The sequence below is a fragment of the Diorhabda carinulata genome, chromosome 4 (assembly GCF_026250575.1).
Source record: "Diorhabda carinulata isolate Delta chromosome 4, icDioCari1.1, whole genome shotgun sequence".
In the NCBI taxonomy this organism is placed as follows: domain Eukaryota; kingdom Metazoa; phylum Arthropoda; class Insecta; order Coleoptera; family Chrysomelidae; genus Diorhabda; species Diorhabda carinulata.
The window spans coordinates 31,853,901-31,876,246 of NC_079463.1; the positions used below are offsets into that span (position 1 = coordinate 31,853,901).

The window sequence follows — 22,346 nt, forward strand, 5'->3', positions numbered from 1 at the left end:
TTATTGTTGTTGTTTTATTGTTCGGGAAAACGGTCGAAGGATGAATTTAAATGGACGCCACAGAATACTAGATATTTGTACTGAATACACTCTTTACACTACTACACTAATACTCACAATTACACTGTCTCTGAAGACGATAACTTGATTATCGAAACGCGCGTCGGATAGTGTAATTGTGCAATTGTGATATTTGTTAAAAATTGCATCAGATACTTAAATTTGCGTTTTGTATCCTTTCAAGGACTTTCTCGTTTGTAATATGTTCGAAATTATGATAATTTCTCTTTTTTAATCCACTTTAAATTCAGAATTGTCTAGAAATATCGTCAATACAATAATTTAATGAAATTCTTATGTGGTTTGTATCGAATTCATCAGGATGAATGATTATCCATGCCCATAACACACCAAAATACTTCAATTTGCGTTTTGTATCCTTTCAAGGACTTTTTCGTTTGTAATATGTTCGAAATTATGATAATTTCTCTTTTTTAATCCACTTTAAATTCAGAATTGTCTAGAAATATCGTCAATACAATAATTTAATGAAATTCTTATGTGGTTTGTATCGAATTCATCAGGATGAATGATTATCCATGCCCATAACACACCAAAATACTTCAATTTGCGTTTTGTATCCTTTCAAGGACTATTTCGTTTGTAATATGTTCGAAATTATGATAATTTCTCTTTTTTAATCCACTTTAAATTCAGAATTGTCTAGAAATATCGTCAATACAATAATTTAATGAAGTTTTTATGTGGTTTGTATCGAATTCATCAGGATGAATGATTATCCATGCCCATAACACACCAAAATACTTCAATTTGCGTTTTGTATCCTTTCAAGGACTATTTCGTTTGTAATATGTTCGAAATTATGATAATTTCTCTTTTTTAATCCACTTTAAATTCAGAATTGTCTAGAAATATCGTCAATACAATAATTTAATGAAATTCTTATGTGGTTTGTATCGAATTCATCAGGATGAATGATTATCCATGCCCATAACACACCAAAATACTTCAATTTGCGTTTTGTATCCTTTCAAGGACTTTTTCGTTTGTAATATGTTCGAAATTATGATAATTTCTCTTTTTTAATCCACTTTAAATTCAGAATTGTCTAGAAATATCGTCAATACAATAATTTAATGAAGTTTTTATGTGGTTTGTATCGAATTCATCAGGATGAATGATTATCCATGCCCATAACACACCAAAATACTTCAATTTGCGTTTTGTATCCTTTCAAGGACTATTTCGTTTGTAATATGTTCGAAATTATGATAATTTCTCTTTTTTAATCCACTTTAAATTCAGAATTGTCTAGAAATATCGTCAATACAATAATTTAAAGAAATTCTTATGTGGTTTGTATCGAATTCATCAGGATGAATGATTATCCATGCCCATAACACACCAAAATACTTCAATTTGCGTTTTGTATCCTTTCAAGGACTTTTTCGTTTGTAATATGTTCGAAATTATGATAATTTCTCTTTTTTAATCCACTTTAAATTCAGAATTGTCTAGAAATATCGTCAATACAATAATTTAATGAAATTCTTATGTGGTTTGTATCGAATTCATCAGGATGAATGATTATCCATGCCCATAACACACCAAAATACTTCAATTTGCGTTTTGTATCCTTTCAAGGACTATTTCGTTTGTAATATGTTCGAAATTATGATAATTTCTCTTTTTTAATCCACTTTAAATTCAGAATTGTCTAGAAATATCGTCAATACAATAATTTAATGAAGTTTTTATGTGGTTTGTATCGAATTCATCAGGATGAATGATTATCCATGCCCATAACACACCAAAATACTTCAATTTGCGTTTTGTATCCTTTCAAGGACTATTTCGTTTGTAATATGTTCGAAATTATGATAATTTCTCTTTTTTAATCCACTTTAAATTCAGAATTGTCTAGAAATATCGTCAATACAATAATTTAATGAAGTTTTTATGTGGTTTGTATCGAATTCATCAGGATGAATGATTATCCATGCCCATAACACACCAAAATACTTCAATTTGCGTTTTGTATCCTTTCAAGGACTATTTCGTTTGTAATATGTTCGAAATTATGATAATTTCTCTTTTTTAATCCACTTTAAATTCAGAATTGTCTAGAAATATCGTCAATACAATAATTTAATGAAATTCTTATGTGGTTTGTATCGAATTCATCAGGATGAATGATTATCCATGCCCATAACACACCAAAATACTTCAATTTGCGTTTTGTATCCTTTCAAGGACTATTTCGTTTGTAATATGTTCGAAATTATGATAATTTCTCTTTTTTAATCCACTTTAAATTCAGAATTGTCTAGAAATATCGTCAATACAATAATTTAATGAAGTTTTTATGTGGTTTGTATCGAATTCATCAGGATGAATGATTATCCATGCCCATAACACACCAAAATACTTCAATTTGCGTTTTGTATCCTTTCAAGGACTATTTCGTTTGTAATATGTTCGAAATTATGATAATTTCTCTTTTTTAATCCACTTTAAATTCAGAATTGTCTAGAAATATCGTCAATACAATAATTTAATGAAATTCTTATGTGGTTTGTATCGAATTCATCAGGATGAATGATTATCCATGCCCATAACACACCAAAATACTTCAATTTGCGTTTTGTATCCTTTCAAGGACTTTTTCGTTTGTAATATGTTCGAAATTATGATAATTTCTCTTTTTTAATCCACTTTAAATTCAGAATTGTCTAGAAATATCGTCAATACAATAATTTAATGAAGTTTTTATGTGGTTTGTATCGAATTCATCAGGATGAATGATTATCCATGCCCATAACACACCAAAATACTTCAATTTGCGTTTTGTATCCTTTCAAGGACTATTTCGTTTGTAATATGTTCGAAATTATGATAATTTCTCTTTTTTAATCCACTTTAAATTCAGAATTGTCTAGAAATATCGTCAATACAATAATTTAAAGAAATTCTTATGTGGTTTGTATCGAATTCATCAGGATGAATGATTATCCATGCCCATAACACACCAAAATACTTCAATTTGCGTTTTGTATCCTTTCAAGGACTTTTTCGTTTGTAATATGTTCGAAATTATGATAATTTCTCTTTTTTAATCCACTTTAAATTCAGAATTGTCTAGAAATATCGTCAATACAATAATTTAATGAAATTCTTATGTGGTTTGTATCGAATTCATCAGGATGAATGATTATCCATGCCCATAACACACCAAAATACTTCAATTTGCGTTTTGTATCCTTTCAAGGACTATTTCGTTTGTAATATGTTCGAAATTATGATAATTTCTCTTTTTTAATCCACTTTAAATTCAGAATTGTCTAGAAATATCGTCAATACAATAATTTAATGAAGTTTTTATGTGGTTTGTATCGAATTCATCAGGATGAATGATTATCCATGCCCATAACACACCAAAATACTTCAATTTGCGTTTTGTATCCTTTCAAGGACTATTTCGTTTGTAATATGTTCGAAATTATGATAATTTCTCTTTTTTAATCCACTTTAAATTCAGAATTGTCTAGAAATATCGTCAATACAATAATTTAATGAAGTTTTTATGTGGTTTGTATCGAATTCATCAGGATGAATGATTATCCATGCCCATAACACACCAAAATACTTCAATTTGCGTTTTGTATCCTTTCAAGGACTATTTCGTTTGTAATATGTTCGAAATTATGATAATTTCTCTTTTTTAATCCACTTTAAATTCAGAATTGTCTAGAAATATCGTCAATACAATAATTTAATGAAATTCTTATGTGGTTTGTATCGAATTCATCAGGATGAATGATTATCCATGCCCATAACACACCAAAATACTTCAATTTGCGTTTTGTATCCTTTCAAGGACTATTTCGTTTGTAATATGTTCGAAATTATGATAATTTCTCTTTTTTAATCCACTTTAAATTCAGAATTGTCTAGAAATATCGTCAATACAATAATTTAATGAAGTTTTTATGTGGTTTGTATCGAATTCATCAGGATGAATGATTATCCATGCCCATAACACACCAAAATACTTCAATTTGCGTTTTGTATCCTTTCAAGGACTATTTCGTTTGTAATATGTTCGAAATTATGATAATTTCTCTTTTTTAATCCACTTTAAATTCAGAATTGTCTAGAAATATCGTCAATACAATAATTTAATGAAATTCTTATGTGGTTTGTATCGAATTCATCAGGATGAATGATTATCCATGCCCATAACACACCAAAATACTTCAATTTGCGTTTTGTATCCTTTCAAGGACTATTTCGTTTGTAATATGTTCGAAATTATGATAATTTCTCTTTTTTAATCCACTTTAAATTCAGAATTGTCTAGAAATATCGTCAATACAATAATTTAATGAAGTTTTTATGTGGTTTGTATCGAATTCATCAGGATGAATGATTATCCATGCCCATAACACACCAAAATACTTCAATTTGCGTTTTGTATCCTTTCAAGGACTTTTTCGTTTGTAATATGTTCGAAATTATGATAATTTCTCTTTTTTAATCCACTTTAAATTCAGAATTGTCTAGAAATATCGTCAATACAATAATTTAATGAAATTCTTATGTGGTTTGTATCGAATTCATCAGGATGAATGATTATCCATGCCCATAACACACCAAAATACTTCAATTTGCGTTTTGTATCCTTTCAAGGACTTTTTCGTTTGTAATATGTTCGAAATTATGATAATTTCTCTTTTTTAATCCACTTTAAATTCAGAATTGTCTAGAAATATCGTCAATACAATAATTTAATGAAGTTTTTATGTGGTTTGTATCGAATTCATCAGGATGAATGATTATCCATGCCCATAACACACCAAAATACTTCAATTTGCGTTTTGTATCCTTTCAAGGACTATTTCGTTTGTAATATGTTCGAAATTATGATAATTTCTCTTTTTTAATCCACTTTAAATTCAGAATTGTCTAGAAATATCGTCAATACAATAATTTAATGAAATTCTTATGTGGTTTGTATCGAATTCATCAGGATGAATGATTATCCATGCCCATAACACACCAAAATACTTCAATTTGCGTTTTGTATCCTTTCAAGGACTATTTCGTTTGTAATATGTTCGAAATTATGATAATTTCTCTTTTTTAATCCACTTTAAATTCAGAATTGTCTAGAAATATCGTCAATACAATAATTTAATGAAGTTTTTATGTGGTTTGTATCGAATTCATCAGGATGAATGATTATCCATGCCCATAACACACCAAAATACTTCAATTTGCGTTTTGTATCCTTTCAAGGACTATTTCGTTTGTAATATGTTCGAAATTATGATAATTTCTCTTTTTTAATCCACTTTAAATTCAGAATTGTCTAGAAATATCGTCAATACAATAATTTAATGAAATTCTTATGTGGTTTGTATCGAATTCATCAGGATGAATGATTATCCATGCCCATAACACACCAAAATACTTCAATTTGCGTTTTGTATCCTTTCAAGGACTTTTTCGTTTGTAATATGTTCGAAATTATGATAATTTCTCTTTTTTAATCCACTTTAAATTCAGAATTGTCTAGAAATATCGTCAATACAATAATTTAATGAAGTTTTTATGTGGTTTGTATCGAATTCATCAGGATGAATGATTATCCATGCCCATAACACACCAAAATACTTCAATTTGCGTTTTGTATCCTTTCAAGGACTATTTCGTTTGTAATATGTTCGAAATTATGATAATTTCTCTTTTTTAATCCACTTTAAATTCAGAATTGTCTAGAAATATCGTCAATACAATAATTTAAAGAAATTCTTATGTGGTTTGTATCGAATTCATCAGGATGAATGATTATCCATGCCCATAACACACCAAAATACTTCAATTTGCGTTTTGTATCCTTTCAAGGACTTTTTCGTTTGTAATATGTTCGAAATTATGATAATTTCTCTTTTTTAATCCACTTTAAATTCAGAATTGTCTAGAAATATCGTCAATACAATAATTTAATGAAATTCTTATGTGGTTTGTATCGAATTCATCAGGATGAATGATTATCCATGCCCATAACACACCAAAATACTTCAATTTGCGTTTTGTATCCTTTCAAGGACTTTTTCGTTTGTAATATGTTCGAAATTATGATAATTTCTCTTTTTTAATCCACTTTAAATTCAGAATTGTCTAGAAATATCGTCAATACAATAATTTAATGAAGTTTTTATGTGGTTTGTATCGAATTCATCAGGATGAATGATTATCCATGCCCATAACACACCAAAATACTTCAATTTGCGTTTTGTATCCTTTCAAGGACTATTTCGTTTGTAATATGTTCGAAATTATGATAATTTCTCTTTTTTAATCCACTTTAAATTCAGAATTGTCTAGAAATATCGTCAATACAATAATTTAATGAAATTCTTATGTGGTTTGTATCGAATTCATCAGGATGAATGATTATCCATGCCCATAACACACCAAAATACTTCAATTTGCGTTTTGTATCCTTTCAAGGACTTTTTCGTTTGTAATATGTTCGAAATTATGATAATTTCTCTTTTTTAATCCACTTTAAATTCAGAATTGTCTAGAAATATCGTCAATACAATAATTTAATGAAGTTTTTATGTGGTTTGTATCGAATTCATCAGGATGAATGATTATCCATGCCCATAACACACCAAAATACTTCAATTTGCGTTTTGTATCCTTTCAAGGACTATTTCGTTTGTAATATGTTCGAAATTATGATAATTTCTCTTTTTTAATCCACTTTAAATTCAGAATTGTCTAGAAATATCGTCAATACAATAATTTAATGAAATTCTTATGTGGTTTGTATCGAATTCATCAGGATGAATGATTATCCATGCCCATAACACACCAAAATACTTCAATTTGCGTTTTGTATCCTTTCAAGGACTATTTCGTTTGTAATATGTTCGAAATTATGATAATTTCTCTTTTTTAATCCACTTTAAATGCAGAATTGTCTAGAAATATCGTCAATACAATAATTTACTGAAGTTTTTATGTGGTTTGTATCGGGTTCATCAGGATGAATGATTATCCATGCCCATAACACACCAAAATACTTCAATTTGCGTTTTGTTCAAGTTCCAACGTTTTTTTCGTAACAATTTTTTAGGTTATATTGATTTAGTTTAGATTAAGTTAGGTTAGGTTAAGTGCAGTTCGTTTTAAGTGTTTTTGAGTTATTTCAAGTAATTACTGTTCAATTTATTTGCCATTTTTTACCTAATTACGTCTATAGCATCACTTTTTCATGAATGGTTACATATTTCGAGTCCTCGCCTTCAACCCAACCTATATACCAAACCCCAAACATTTCCATCACCAGAGTCAAGGACGCCAAAAGTGCTAGGCTTGCTTGTATCTGTTCTTAACACCAAGAGACCAAGACGTGCACTACGAGGATTGTCTGAAGATGTCTCTTACTGCTATGCTTTTACTAGTTTTGTTAATTCTATTGATTGCAGTTTCATCATTTCTACAATTATCTTTTATTCTTGGCCAACTTTGTCATGTTTTCTTTTTTATTTATTGAGTTTTTGAGTTCTTCTTTGATTATTTTCTCAATCTCTTCAAATTTGTCAAATTTAACAAGTTGGAAAATGTCTTTGTGCATTCGTTGAGATCATATAAATGAGTCGCTGTCCAGGCATACCACGCGATCTAAATAGTTGCTTCTTAGTGGTTACTAGGAACTGCCCTTCCACTTAATCCTCTATCTCTTTGAGCAGGATGCGTAGACGCCTTTGCAGCAGATTAATTGCAATGGTAGTTTCTCAATCCATGGACCCTTAGCATAACTTTTTAGTACGTAGTAAATTCATAATATAGTACATCGAAAAGAAAAATGCGATTAGTTCAAAACGACACGAAACAACGTTTGGTGATGAAGGTTCCACGTGATTTGGCGTGCCAAATACACAAGAAGAAATCATAGAATGAAGAAAAACTTGTGTCTTCCTTGTTTGTTTACAATGCACAAAACCTGATTGCCATAACTGCGCTCAAAAATAAATACTAGATTTGGTTAATATCATATTTTGGCCATATTTTCATTCACATTCAAATGAACATTTCACAGGCCTTAATGACAATCCCGAAATGAGAAAATAACCAAGACTCAGCAAGGTAAAGAGCGAATTAGCTCTGAAGAAGATATAGACAGTTACAACTGTCGGAAAAGTGATGGCGACAGTTTTTTGAGGTTATGTTTGACGTAAAACAATAAAAGGCATCATTCTTTGAAAAAGTGAAAAGAAAAATTGCTCCTTCATCATGATAACCCCCTATCTTACACTTAAATGATTTCCATGGTTAAATTTCTCAAATTGGTTGAACATATTCACCAGATCTGCTCCTCGGCGACTTTTTTCTCTTTCCTAGTCTTATATATCTTGTTTCTTTGTTAGATCGGAAACTTTTCAAACAACCCTTGTATTGTGTACTACTGCAAGCATTGATAAATGCTATTATTCAATACGGCTCCGAGAAGGTTAGTTATTATCCTTAAAAAACGAATTACCCTGGTACATTTTTGGTTCCGAATCCTGTAGTAGCGGAAGGATAAAAAAATTTCAAAGATTAATTGAAATATCTTTATTGCAGAACAAATATACAGACAGTAAGAACTGTTATTATATAGTGAATATTTTTAATACTCATTGCAGCTGCCGCGTTTCCTATTTTCGGTATAAACTGTTTTTGAAATTCAAGGAGATCCTTATAGATTAATTTATAGCTGTCTTTTCCGTATATGAAATCTAAATGGTTGAAACGTTTATCTTCGAGCAGTTTCAATTTTACCAGATTTGGTAACTTGCTCGCGAATCTTTCTACATCCTAGAAAAAGATAACTACTCAAAAAAAAACGATACTCGCACACTGATATAGAACGTGAAGCTGGTCCTGTCCTAATATTCCTAATGTATCCACTATTTATTTGTTTTTTCTCGTCCGTAGTCTAGAAAGCTCAAAAACAATCTAGAGATTTCAGGAATCCGAAAGATCTAGAATTCGATTTTAATATATAAAGCGGAAGTTTAGCAATCTTTCTAAATGAAGAGTATCTTACGGTCTAACTTGGAGAAACAACTCCAAACTATGCTCTTGGCATTAAAAAATAAACAAATCACGTTGTTTAGATGTTTAATTTGATGTAACGATATGTTTTTCGGCTGGAGGGAACAGCGTCTTCCTTTGGCTTGACCGTAGCTTTGATTCTGGATCAGAATCCATAGCTCTGGACTCATCACCAGTTATTAAATTTGATATTGAATATTGATCAGTTGTTATTTCAAAACAACACATTTTTCTAATCGATTGTTAATCAGAGATTGACATCAGATTGTCAAAACTATCTGGATAGAGTTCCAAGTTCCAACTAATTATCAGTTGATCGATCACAACAGCTCGAATTTCTTCAATTTCTTTGTCTATTCGGGCAATGTACGTCCACAATGAAGATTGTGATCAATTGCATTTGGTCGTATGTTATCCAGGTATGGAGAAGAACAAGATACTAAGAAACATTGTGGATGCACCACAGACATTGTTAACCAAACTGCTTTTTGATCTTAAGATCAGATTATAATGTTAATCAGTGGTTTCCTCTTCAGCTGTTCTTGCTTTACCATTTAGTAAGAACCTATGATTAACCTTAGCTAACTTTGTACCTTGAATGGACCTTCAAAGAGGGTTTTGGTGTACCACATGAAGATGGTTTCCATGAAACTGTGTCTAGTACTTTTATCCATTAGATGTTTGACGAAATTTATATTAAAAAGAGAAAAATTCGAAATTTTTAAAGATATTATGATTTCTTACCTGAACTGCTGCCAATAAATCATTTTGAGAATAATATAGAGCGACAGGAGCTGTTATTTCAGAAATATTGAATTCTGGTGGGTAGATAGATTTATAATATTTGAAATTTGCAATTCCGTAGTCGTACCTTTGAAATTTTCCTGCGAAATTTTGAAATTTGAAAAAATAAAATAATTTTTCTTCATAAACTAATAGAATTTGGACCAACAACTTGCACTACAAAGCTATGATAATCTGTAAAGTGTCTAGGGGAGAAATTAATGAAGTAATATTTCAATAGTTCGATAACACCATGTAACTGACCGAAACCTGACCCAGGAAATTCCGACTAACTTCCTTAATGTCCAAATTAAATTGATCCTTCCCAAAATACCTTACTTTGGAAAAAACCAAATACCTTCTACTTGCTATTTGTTTAATACCAACACAGGCATTTGGAATTTCAACACCGCTGAGCAATCAGATCTCGAACGCCAAGATCTCAGCGAATCTACGCCACTTCCAGATAACTGGTTTGTCAAACCATCGATCAAGAGCTTGCAACGACGATCAAAATCTACCAGACATGTGAACGTAGGAAGTTTTGCCACACATTTAGTAGTCGAGCACGTGCATATCGATATATCATCAAAGATACTACTTGACCTGGCTAGATCTTTCCCAATGATGAATCAGGAAGCCCAGACGTCTCGCGCCTTCTGGGAAGGCTGGATCAGTGGATTTTTTGGCATACTTCAGACTAGTAGGCAGCTCATTGTCAAAATAACCCCAGTTATTATCTCGATATACCCCTGGGCTCTTCTTTCATGCACCAACGGTAATCAGGACCATGAGTAGTTCAAAGACAAGGCACCATTCGATTTTGACACGTTCTTTTAAGTGTTTGTTACAAATTATTTGTACTGCGGTGATTACGAGGTATGGCTTGAACCTTTGGATGTCTCTAGGCAAGCTCCAGTCAAGCCCAGACGTCTCGCGCTTTCTGGGAAGGCTGGATCAGTGGATTTTTTGGCATACTTCAGACTAGTAGGCAGCTCATTGTCAAAATAACCCCAGTTATTATCTCGATATACCCCTGGGCTCTTCTTTCATGCACCAACGGTAATCAGGACCATGAGTAGTTCAAAGACAAGGCACCATTCGATTTTGACACGTTCTTTTAAGTGTTTGTTACAAATTATTTGTACTGCGGTGATTACGAGGTATGGCTTGAACCTTTGGATGTCTCTAGGCAAGCTCCAGTCAAGCCCAGACGTCTCGCGCTTTCTGGGAAGGCTGGATCAGTGGATTTTTTGGCATACTTCAGACTAGTAGGCAGCTCATTGTCAAAATAACCCCAGTTATTATCTCGATATACCCCTGGGCTCTTCTTTCATGCACCAACGGTAATCAGGACCATGAGTAGTTCAAAGACAAGGCACCATTCGATTTTGACACGTTCTTTTAAGTGTTTGTTACAAATTATTTGTACTGCGGTGATTACGAGGAATTACCTTACGGAATTTTGGGTATAACGATGAGTTTGAAAACCTGGTAGGAGAGTTTGAATACCTGGTAATGACAGTAACAAATAAAAGTGTCGAAAGTAACGAATTCGACAAGAGATTCAGGTCCAAAGACATTTCATTGGTAGTGCTAGATCATCAATAAGAGGCAACCAGAAAAAGAAATTTTTGGAAGGAATGCAGCAGAAAAAAGACTGCGTTGAGTATTAACAAGTGGAGAAGGTGCAAAACGAAGGAAACATGCATAAAATGCATGTAATATTGACTTAGATATAGATAACGAATTGGCACAATGCAGCCAGGAATAGAAGGAATTGGATTGAAGCAGTGGAGAAGCTTCGAGACATGAGTTTTCGGTAAAAAAATCAGAAAGCTCATCTGTATGTGCCTTAGGAGTCTCCATCCAGCTGCGCAGAGTCTACATTGCAGACAGACAGTTGAGAAACGTAATAACAACCCTTAGAATGGGTTTTGGGTTCAATGGTGGATATTTTTCGCACCCAATATTGCCCCGAGTGACGCAATTGAAGTAAAACATGATATAATAATATATAAAATAGTTTATGAAACATTTTCAAAACATTAAACTATTTTTTTATATATTACTCACCTGACGCAATTTCTTGCCCATAATGTACTAGCATTTTTGACGATATTCCTGCTGGGGCGTTAGATACCATAACAGGTATTATATTCTGGATTTAGAAAGGAAAAATTTGTTATAGTTTTGTACCAATTAAATCACTTTAGATGAATACCTACTCTATCGAATCCCCGGTTGTTGAAACCACATAGAAGGAAAACAAAAGAAGCTCCAAGCTCAAGCAATTTACCACTTTCATCTTTTGATATTATCTCCGCCATTAAATTGTAAATTGGTGAATGTGATAACATTTCGTTCAACTTTAGAATGTTAACTATCACTAGCTACAAAAAATAATAGTGATTGTTTCATTCTGAGAAACTAATTATTGAGATACCCTGTATAAATGAACATCTAATTACCCAAAATATTCTCTATATTGATATAGGGTGTTTGAAAATCCATTATCTAGGTAGAAAACTGAATAGTAATTGGGGTTTGTTTAGTAGAATAATTTTAATCAATCATCACTATTCAATATATAAAAAAAATGTTTTTTAAAACATCTTGTATAACTAACCAAGAAATTTAGTGCTTTAAATTTTTTTTATTAGGCAAAACAACCATAAACTGAACTAACAAAGTTATAGAAACCTGCAAAATACTTTGTTCTTTAACTCTGAAAAGTCGATAATGTAGTTTTCTGTTTGATCAAAACAGTTGTCGTTAAAGATGGATTTATAAACTGACGCGGAAGTAAATATAAAGTTTCTGACGCTCCTTTGTCGCTGGGGATTTAATCGGACCAATCAGATATGTCATTTCACAACATAACCACAAAATATTTCTCGTACTTAAACAGCGCAAAAGTTTAAAGATTGACCTTAAAGAGCGAATTCTGAGCATCTTGCATACATATCTGGGAAATTTGGCAACGTTTTTGTGTTGACTAGATGGGGAGCTTGGTTGGAAGCGGTAATATTTTATTCTATTCCGTAACAATTGAGGAATTGCTTTGAGAGATTATTACAGAAGACAGTTCTGGTTTTGTAAAGGCAAAAAATATTGTAGCACGAGCTTCAACAGCAAATCAAGTGACCTTTTTTTGAGTTTGTTTCCTTTCTGCAGGTATCTGCATTTTTTTGTTTTAGTTATAAATTCAGGCGTATGCGCTTATTTCAAAATATGGTGGAGGCTGGTTTCGAATCAATTCCAATTCTAAACACTACATAACGAAAATTTTTACAAAAGTGACACCTTGATAGTAAATTGAATGCAGTCCATAGTTTTTAACAAAAAAATGTTTGTAAAATTTGAAAAAAATATGAATTAAATTCTAAAAGACACCTAAGTCATACGTAATTTCAATGTTTATATTAACATTGTGAGAACTTTTTTATATTTGTTTGTTTTGCAGTCCATTTGAGCCTATTAAAACTCATTTATAAACAAATTCTTGTTTTCTAGGAAGAGTTTGTTATAATCATTACCAAATAATAATTTTGTTTGCCCACAGTCGCCATATTGAAAAAATTTGACAAATCGTTAAAAATGTTTCATAAAGAGGTTATGTTAAATTTGACGGATGAAACGCGTTCGTTTGTGCTCATATTCTGATAATTCATACTCACTTTGAAAAAGTCGAGATTATTAGCCATGAATTTAAGAATCGGCGAGCTCATATTTCCCATGTAAGCAACAGGAGCTAACGCTACCATGAGAGCTATTTTTTCATTATATTCCGGTCGCAAAGCGGCCATGGCAAAAAACTGTGTCGTCCCTTGAGAATGTCCTATATAAAAAACCTTTTTTTGTCCCGTTTTTTCTATGATGTAATCGATTTTTGCCGGCAAATCGTAATAACCACAAGTTTCGAAACTGAAATGATTTGATCTAGTATACAGGATGGTTCAATAAAAAATTTGTATTTGTACCTATAATCCCAAAATTCTGTATCGGTGTCTGGATTTAAAAGGATGTGGTTTCTACTCCACGTATTTCCTCTGTTATTCCCAAGCCAAACGTCATATCCGGCATCTGCTAGTATCAATCCTATCGATTTATTCGGCCCCATACTGATGAAATCCATTGCGCTACTACAAAGTCCGTGCATTAGGAGTACGGCTGGTTTATTTTTTTGTCCATAGAACGTTTGATTCCTTCCGCCAAGTAAACGTTGCATACGTAACATATAACCATCTTCAGTACGTACCCAATGAGTTTCAAAGGGATAATCGTATTTTTTTAGAAATTTGTACTAAAATTTCACAAAAGCTTAAGATAAAAAAAAGCAAGAATCCGCAGTAAAAGAAAGAATGCACAGAGAAAGGTATAAAGAAGAAGAAAAGTGAGAAAAAGAAGAAGAAAAATGAGAAAAAGAAGAAGTAGAATGAGAAAAAGAAGAAGAAAAATGAGAAAAAGAAGAAGAAAAATGAGAAAAAGAAGAAGAAAAGGATAAATGGTGGGCAAGAGATGAAGTTTTGTAGGAAATTGTAATAAAATTATTACTGAATGCCTTATTTTCATCAACTCCAAGCAGCAAACTATATAAAAGAAAAAAAAAACGATTAAAAAGAAGTAAAATTCCCAAGAAAACGAATGTATGCGTAAAGAAAGGTATAAAGAAGAAGGAATATCGAATAATAGAGAAGAAATTGATGAAAGGAGGAAAAGAGATAAAGTTTCGTAGAAAACTGTACTAAAAAAATGATTAAATTACTTATTCTCTTCAATTCTTAGCAGTACAGAAGAAATAGAAGAAAAAAAAAGAAAACAATTGAAAAAAAGCAAAAGTTCGAAGAATGAGAGATAATAGAGAAGACAAAGAAAAAGAAAAGGATGAGTAGGGAAAAAAGATGGAGTTTCAAAGGGATAATCATATTTTAGAGAAAGAAAATGTATGAATAACAAAAAAATTGAATGAAAAGAAGAAAAAGAAGAAGGAAGAGATAGAGGGGAGAAAAGAAATGAAACTTCGAAGAGATAATCAACTAGTAAAAAGATTGTATAAGTTATTCTTCTTTTTTATGTAACTTGGACTTCGCCTATATGATTACGCAGTCATGGAAGATTCTATAAACGTTCTGAAGCAATTGCAACAATATTTCAGTGCCTCGAATTTGTTGTGAAAGTAGGAGATGATAGTAGTTGCTAGATTTATTTTTGTTTACTGATAGTAGCATGAACTTGTAAAAACAGACAAAAACGAGAAAAAAATGTTAATAAATAAGCGAGTAAGTGCAAGAAGATGAATAAAACAAGAAGAAAGAAATAGGAAAAGAAGAAAAAGAGATGAATATCATGAAAAAAAAAAAATAAGAAAGAATATTTATAAGTTTATTTATTTTTACTTACAATATCCAGTCCAATGTCACCGTTCACGTTTGTATCGTTTTTTTCAGCAGCTACTTTTTCTAATTTCCTCAGTACGTTATTGAATGAAGCTAAATCGATTTTAAAAGTGAAAGTATTGGGAATTAGAGCTATTACCATCAAAGAAAAAAGCAGATCCATTTTTTATGTAAAAACGCATAAATGAAAATCAATATTTAGTATAGATATCTTTAAATTGAAGAATTGATAATGAAATGCGTTTCGAGTGGTTCAAAATACTTTTTTGAATATGTTAGTCGATAATCTTAAATATGATGATGTAATTAAAATAGATTAGATAGAAGGTTAATAGAAAATTGAGAATATACATTCCTAGGATACATATTTATTAACAACATTAGTTGTTTTCTATAAAAAAAAAACATAAATTTATTTTTACGTAGTACATTTTATGCACATATGTCCTACTTTGTTCGTAGGTAGTAAATTCTATGCACATATGTCCTTCTTTGTTCGTAGATAGTAAATTCTATGCACATATGTCCTACTTTGTTCGTATATAGTAAATTCTATGCACAATATATCCTACTTTATTCGTAAGTAGTAAATTCTATGCACATATGCCCTTCTGCCTTAGTAGGTAGTAAATTCTATGCACATATGTCCTACTTTGTTCGTATATAGTAAATTCTATGCACAATATATCCTACTTTATTCGTAAGTAGTAAATTCTATGCACATATGTCCTTCTGCCTTAGTAGGTAGTAAATTCTATGCACATATGTCCTAATTTGTTCGTATATAGTAAATTCTATGCACAATATGTCCTACTTTGTTCGTAAGTAGTAAATTCTATGCACATATGTCCTTCTGCCTTAGTAGGTAGTAAATTCTATGCACATATGTCCTTGTTTGTTCGTAGATAGTAAATTCTATGCACATATGTCCTTCTGCCTTCGTAGATAGTAAACCATTTTCGGAAAATGTAAACGAAACCGTATTTTATGTATTTGGATGAGAGATCAAGATAAGCAGAGGTGTCCCAATGTGTCGGCTATAGCCATTGGTTCACTAGATGAAAGGGAAGAAAATAATTATACCTTCTGCAAAGATAGATTGGTTCATTGGGTTGTTCGTGATTCGGATGGAGATATTATTCATGTGCGATAAGGGATATATCAGCTTTGGTCCTCATGTAGGAAAGATTTCTCTGCACAACTGGACTTTTGATCAATTTGAGATGGTGAAGTGTTGTGTACTGCTTTAGAATAACAAGAGCAGAAGAAAGAAAAGCTCGACAAACAAATGGTTTTTCGCAAATTACTATCGTCGACCATTTGGTTGGTGAACCGGTTAAACAGATTACAGGAAAATCGCAGAAAACCACCAACCCCCATGATTACAGCGTTTTGAAAGGAGTGAAGGATTTAAATACTCCAGTTAAATGACACAATTTTTTATTCTTTTGGAATCATTAAAAGCAACTAGGACCTTAGAATCTTGCATATTAGTAGAAAACGTTAGTCCTGTTTGATTAAGTGTAAAGTTCTGGAATAGTTGGTGATATTCATGCTGAACACACTATTCACACTAGATTAATAATCACAATTACAATGTCTGACGCGTGTTTTGATAATCAAATTATCATCTTCAGAGATGGTATCGTTGTAATTGTAGTGGTAGTGTAAATATTGTGTTCAGCGGACCTTTTAGATAATTAAAAAAAAATTGATATCGTTTATTCACTTTTATTTCAAAAGTTAATTAACCACATTAATAGAGTAATCAAAGTGAGAAATATTTCTTTATTGACTGAATAAGCGCCATTATTAGAAGGTTTCGAAGTTGTGGTAGTAGTTGTTATTAAGGTCCCATTATCTATAAACTCCTGCTGAGATTTTATAATATTTACATTAAGTAATTTGTAAACATCTTTAGCACTGTAAAAATCAATATGATTCCATCGTTTGTAATTTATAGGACTCTTAACAGCGTTCGGTAATTCATCCGAAAGTCGTTCGACGTCCTAAAAAACGTTTAAAATAACATACGGGGTGTGTACAAGTTTTGTTTAATCGAAAAAGCGATTTCTGTCCTTTTCCGCAGATTTTTTGATATTACCTCGTATATTATTATTCGAATCTTATAAAAAGACTGAAAAATTGATTTACTTATATTAGAATAAAGATTTTTTATGAAAATTACCGCACTTAAGAGATTGTACAACAAGTAAAATACAAAGTTTGTTCTGAAAGTAGTTGGACTGGTTTTTCCTGAGCTGTGATGCAGTAGCTGAACAGTATTCCGGTCCAGGCGATTATGGAGGGTTACAGAAACTGGAAAACTTCGTTAGCAGCAGTGCATTGGATGTGGAACGGTTTTAGAACAGACCCTGTAGTGCAAACAAACAAGTAGGGAGGGAAAATAATCAGCTGTTTCTAGTTATTTTTTAAATGTGAGGTTGGTGAAACTGTCGAACTGACATTTAACCAATTGCTTCGTCTTTTTTGGTCCATATTGGTTTCTGTTATCTCCTGTGTTCAAAATTTGAATTAAAAATTGTTGTTTTTGATTTTTTCAACGAAATATACTCTCAAATTTAACAAAATGTATTTTTCAGCATTTTCAGTATAAATTCACGATAAGGAAACGATACATTACCTGAACCGAAGCTATAAGATCATTTTGACCATAATATAGAACAATTGGAGCTGAAATTACCGATAAATTATAATCTGGAGGTGTATCAGTATTGTAATGCTTGCGATTTAGTTCGGTTCCATAATCGTATCGTCTAAAATAACCTAAAAATTGATGAAAAAACCTTCCAATTCAATTAATTCGATCATTATTTAAACATGTCACTCGTCTAGTTGCTACCAAAGTAGGGCCCTGATATAAAGTTTGATATACAGTAGAAAACATTAATGAAGTTGTATATTCAAACTACGCGTGAATAATATAACAAATTACCTATTCATATTAATAATTTACCTGATGAAACTTGCTGTCCGTAATGAATTAGTGATTTGACAGATGTTCCAGCTGGAGAGTGGGAAGTTTCTACAGCTAGAGTTGACTAAAAACAGTGAAATTTACCTAAATTAAAATTATTTTTCTTTTGTTTAATAAAAAATTTCAAAAATTAAAAAATAAGAAATGTAGTGAAATCAGGTCATGATGTCCCTGGAGCCGCACCTGCGCGTCCAAATCTCATCGCGTCAGCCATTACTTCACACGTGATCATTATCAACCAATTAGAATACGCAAGAGATTAAACAGCTATAGTCACAATTTGTATGGCAAAAAGATTATATTGGCAATGTTGCCACTACAATTAATTAGAGTAAAAAAATAATTTTAGTACAAAACAAAACTTTATGTTTTATTATTAAGCGTGTCATTTGTGAAGTAATATTTATTTTGAATTATGGATTAACTATTTAAATACATCTCGTCCGTTTAATAACAAATTGTATAATAATTAAATGATACATATTTTTTTATACCTACTAATTTTATTAAGGGTGCAGTGAGAAAAATCGTCGTGAAAATCACACGATTGTTATAAATTGAGTTGAATACAAATTATATAACATCCAATATTTCTAACAGAATCAACTGGTAATAAAAAATTGGCAACAGCGCGCTCTCTTTTAAATGATTCATATTTTGTGACCGTGGCTGTTTAAGATAATATACGATGATATACGAACTATGACGACAAAATGTGAATGGAGAATAACTCAAATAACAAGTTTTACGATATTACAATAACTATGGACATATAGCGTTTCGATAATTAGAAAATGTGCGTGTTGATTTTATTTTTCCAACTTACTCTATCCAGTTGCTGCGAATCAAATCCAAATAAAATAAACCTGGGCAATACGCATAATTCAATCAACGCAGAATTGTTCGAACAGACAAGTTGAGAGATCTTGGATACCAACGAATTGTAGCCTAATACCTCGTGCCAATCTAATCGTTTCATTAGTTTCTACAATAATAAATCCTATATCTATTATAATATCAACATAACTATTCATCTTATAGTTATACGCAATATCTATGATACTTTGTAAAACTGGCAACGTTGTTCTAATGTGATATCAACTTTTCTATCCGGTAAACGTCATTAAACAGAAAAATTTTTGTGGAATGAATCTTAGAGATAACAAAAACAAAACATTGTTATATTAATATTAACACGTTGCCGGTATTATCAGTTCCTGAACTTCATACCTCTAAAGGTTCTAAAATTTTAACTGCAAGTCGAATTAAAGGTGAAGATGTATGGTTCATGAAAGCTACCGGACCCAACGCCGACATCAACGCTATCTTATCATTATATTCCGGTCTCAAAGAAGCCATTGCGAAAAATTGAGTCGTACCTTGTGAAAGACCAACGTAAAACAATTTCTGTTGACCGGTTATATTCAGTATATAATCAATTTTAGCTGGTAAATCGTAATACCCACAATCTTCAAAACTGAAATTTAGAAAGAAACTTTTTTATACACAAAAATAAGCATATGCGCACACACAAATTCACAAATAACGAAAGTGTCGCCATCTATCCCAGAGAAGCTGAATCATTTATGTATTACGATGCATAGTTAACTATTCATATTGGCAAGTTGTAGTTACAGCCCATCTGTCAAAGAGAAGTTAAAACTATTGTTTCATTACAATAAATAGGATTTTGGAATATTCAAGCTCATTTAGTCGTTAATAATACCTATCCTAACCAACAGAGGGCGGTGGCAATTAAATTTCTCTACTGAATATCATTACCAATAGAATAGACAAGATTTTAAACAGCAATGGTCATAATTTGACAATGGAAGGCTGGCGATGTTGCCAGATTAACTCCAATGAAGGCAAGTGTGGTATTTTCCATAACATGCGCTTAAGAAAAATTGCATTAATTTTCATATTAAATCTACTACAGAGAAAAAATAATATTTAAATAATGTTTGCGGAATCAAACGAACTTAAGTGTTTGCAATGAACTTAAACTAGCCTATCCTAACCGAACACAGATTAAATTAAATAATTATAATAAACATTTACTGAACAAATCTTACAAATGACAGATCAAGGAAACAAAATACTTGAGGTAAGACACAATTGAACAAAGATGATTCAACTGAAATGGTTAGAACAGAACTTCACGACTCATATGGATGATACACATGACTGATGGTGACTTGGCAACGTTGCGCTAACTTTCAGCTGATTTATTTCGTGACCGTGGTTGTTCAAGGACTTGGAGAACTGGGTGCAGTGTCGCCAAATGATACATTATTATTAGGTTTTGCTTAAATTTTTGCTAAAACTTTTCTTTGATGATAATCCCTGATAATTTATAAAAATTCTACTAAATATCTACGAAAACATTGATTTTAGAGAAAGGAGTTTAAAAAAAAAGTGAAAAAAGCTCTGGTTGTAAACATTTTTTACGTTAATCTATTTTTTTGACTGTTATGACCCAAAATATACCGACAGGAGTCAAATTTGAAAAAATGCAGGCAACTTTCTTGTAGAGTTTTTTAAAAGCTTCATTTTTGGTTCAGAACTTTTTTTTATAAAATCCATATTTTTGGAGATATGTGGTAAAATTTTTATAATTTTGAAAGGGGACTGGGAGGCCAAGGAAGCTTTACGGGTGAAAAATTTTTCGGGGAATATCATCTCTAATCAAGGTCAAGCTTTGGAAAAACTTTCAGTTCATAGTTTCGGAACATTATCTAATTTTTTAATTTAGTCAAATGAATTTTGTTTTTTTTTTGTTTTTTGCACCATCTAATCTTTTTTTATCTTCACAAATTTATAAAAAACATATTTTTCTACAACATAAATATTTCAACTTAATTTAAAAACAAATCCGATTATTTTAGCAGGACTACGCTAAAAATTTATCAAGTACACTTGGCAACGTCGATTGGGTTGAAGTCGATGACAACAAATCGGCGGAACGTATAGAAGAAATAAGTTAGGTTAGGTTACTGAAATTATACGAAAATAATCGTAGTTATGAGATTAATATCAAGCTGAAGCGTTAGATTTCACAATACATACTAATCTGCTATTTTATAATGGCGACGAAATACCTGAAATCCCAATAATCGTCGTCTTCGTCTGGATTTAACCTAACATGATACCTGGAGAACATATTTCCCCTATTATTACCCAACCAAACGTCGTATCCGGCCTTAACGAGGTCGAAGCCCAGCCCGCGCCCGGGCCCCAAATTAACCCATTCCATAGAACTTCCAGTAACCCCGTGCATAATAAGAACAGCGGGTTTTGGTTCGGTATCGAAATAAGGATTGATGCTAGAAGCGTTTCGAATACGATGCATCACAAGGACGTAACCATCTTCAGTGGTAACCCAATGGCTTTCACATTGATAACCGTATTTTCCGGCGAGTTGATTCTAGAATTTGAAATACAACTCAGCTATGGAATGTGTGATTTTTCCGTAGAAATTTATTAATCAATTTTAAGTTTAGAAGATATCGTCTGTTTTATTTGAGGGTAAATACTCACTATATTCAAATTGGCGTTATCAGCAACGTCCGCTGAGTCTTCTGAATAGAAATTAGTTGCTTCACATTTTGCACAAAAAATTTGAGTAAAATAGAATATTACAAAAGCCCGTTTCATGCTTTACGTATTGATTTTAGATAATTATATATTTATTGCGATTTATTTCGATAAACAGCGAAACATTTTGAATTTTTAATTTATCTTATCTGAATTTGAGTGGTTTATACATCAGATTATCATTATTTTAGATTGATTTGAACACAAATTTGAAAAATATACATACAATCATAAAATTAATCAAAAGACTAATAGACGTTCTTCAATCAATATTTCATAATTACGCACGGCACTCGTACCAAATTAAGAAATGGAAAATAATGTTCACTCCCCGTATAAGATTCGGTAAACATCTAACAAACCGTCAGTCCGCATGGACTCATCATCTCAACTGTTTACAAATGAAAACATCGAATCTTAAACATAAATGCATT

The 22,346-nt window shown here is 31.6% G+C and overlaps 2 protein-coding genes across 2 annotated transcripts; both read right to left on the minus strand.

Annotated features, from left to right (window-relative positions):
- Positions 1–8,637: 8,637 nt before the first annotated feature.
- On the minus strand, positions 8,638–15,588 carry LOC130892398 (gastric triacylglycerol lipase-like). Its single transcript, XM_057797816.1, has 7 exons — positions 15,322–15,588; positions 13,902–14,224; positions 13,599–13,845; positions 12,147–12,311; positions 11,995–12,079; positions 9,880–10,019; positions 8,638–8,895 (listed from the first exon to the last, which is right to left on the minus strand). The coding sequence occupies exons 1-7, from the start codon at positions 15,478–15,480 to the stop codon at positions 8,653–8,655; spliced, it is 1,362 nt and encodes a 453-aa protein (XP_057653799.1). The 5' UTR covers positions 15,481–15,588; the 3' UTR covers positions 8,638–8,652.
- Positions 15,589–17,032: 1,444 nt separating this feature from the next.
- LOC130892867 (lipase 3-like) lies at positions 17,033–22,145 on the minus strand. The gene is made up of 7 exons (XM_057798549.1): positions 21,856–22,145; positions 21,417–21,742; positions 19,546–19,792; positions 19,142–19,300; positions 18,295–18,379; positions 17,962–18,104; positions 17,033–17,326 (listed from the first exon to the last, which is right to left on the minus strand). Exons 1-7 carry the CDS (start codon positions 21,970–21,972, stop codon positions 17,054–17,056), a joined length of 1,350 nt encoding a protein of 449 aa, XP_057654532.1. The 5' UTR covers positions 21,973–22,145; the 3' UTR covers positions 17,033–17,053.
- Positions 22,146–22,346: the final 201 nt, after the last annotated feature.

What these genes read in the sequence shown, in the direction of transcription:
- LOC130892398 (XM_057797816.1), bottom strand. Translation starts at nt 15,480, where the DNA reads ATGGATCTGCTTTTTTCTTTGATGGTAATAGCTCTAATTCCCAATACT. An exon ending in ACAGAATTTTGGGATTATAG is followed by an intron (nt 13,846 to 13,901) that starts GTACAAATACAA and finishes AAATCATTTCAG; the next exon opens with TTTCGAAACTTGTGGTTATT. An exon ending in ATTTATTGGCAGCAGTTCAG is followed by an intron (nt 8,896 to 9,879) that starts GTAAGAAATCAT and finishes ATCTTTTTCTAG; the next exon opens with GATGTAGAAAGATTCGCGAG.
- LOC130892867 (XM_057798549.1), bottom strand. Translation starts at nt 21,972, where the DNA reads ATGAAACGGGCTTTTGTAATATTCTATTTTACTCAAATTTTTTGTGCA. An exon ending in AAATTTTAGAACCTTTAGAG is followed by an intron (nt 19,301 to 19,545) that starts GTATGAAGTTCA and finishes TTATTATTGTAG; the next exon opens with AAACTAATGAAACGATTAGA. An exon ending in CGGACAGCAAGTTTCATCAG is followed by an intron (nt 18,105 to 18,294) that starts GTAAATTATTAA and finishes ATCAATTTTTAG; the next exon opens with GTTATTTTAGACGATACGAT.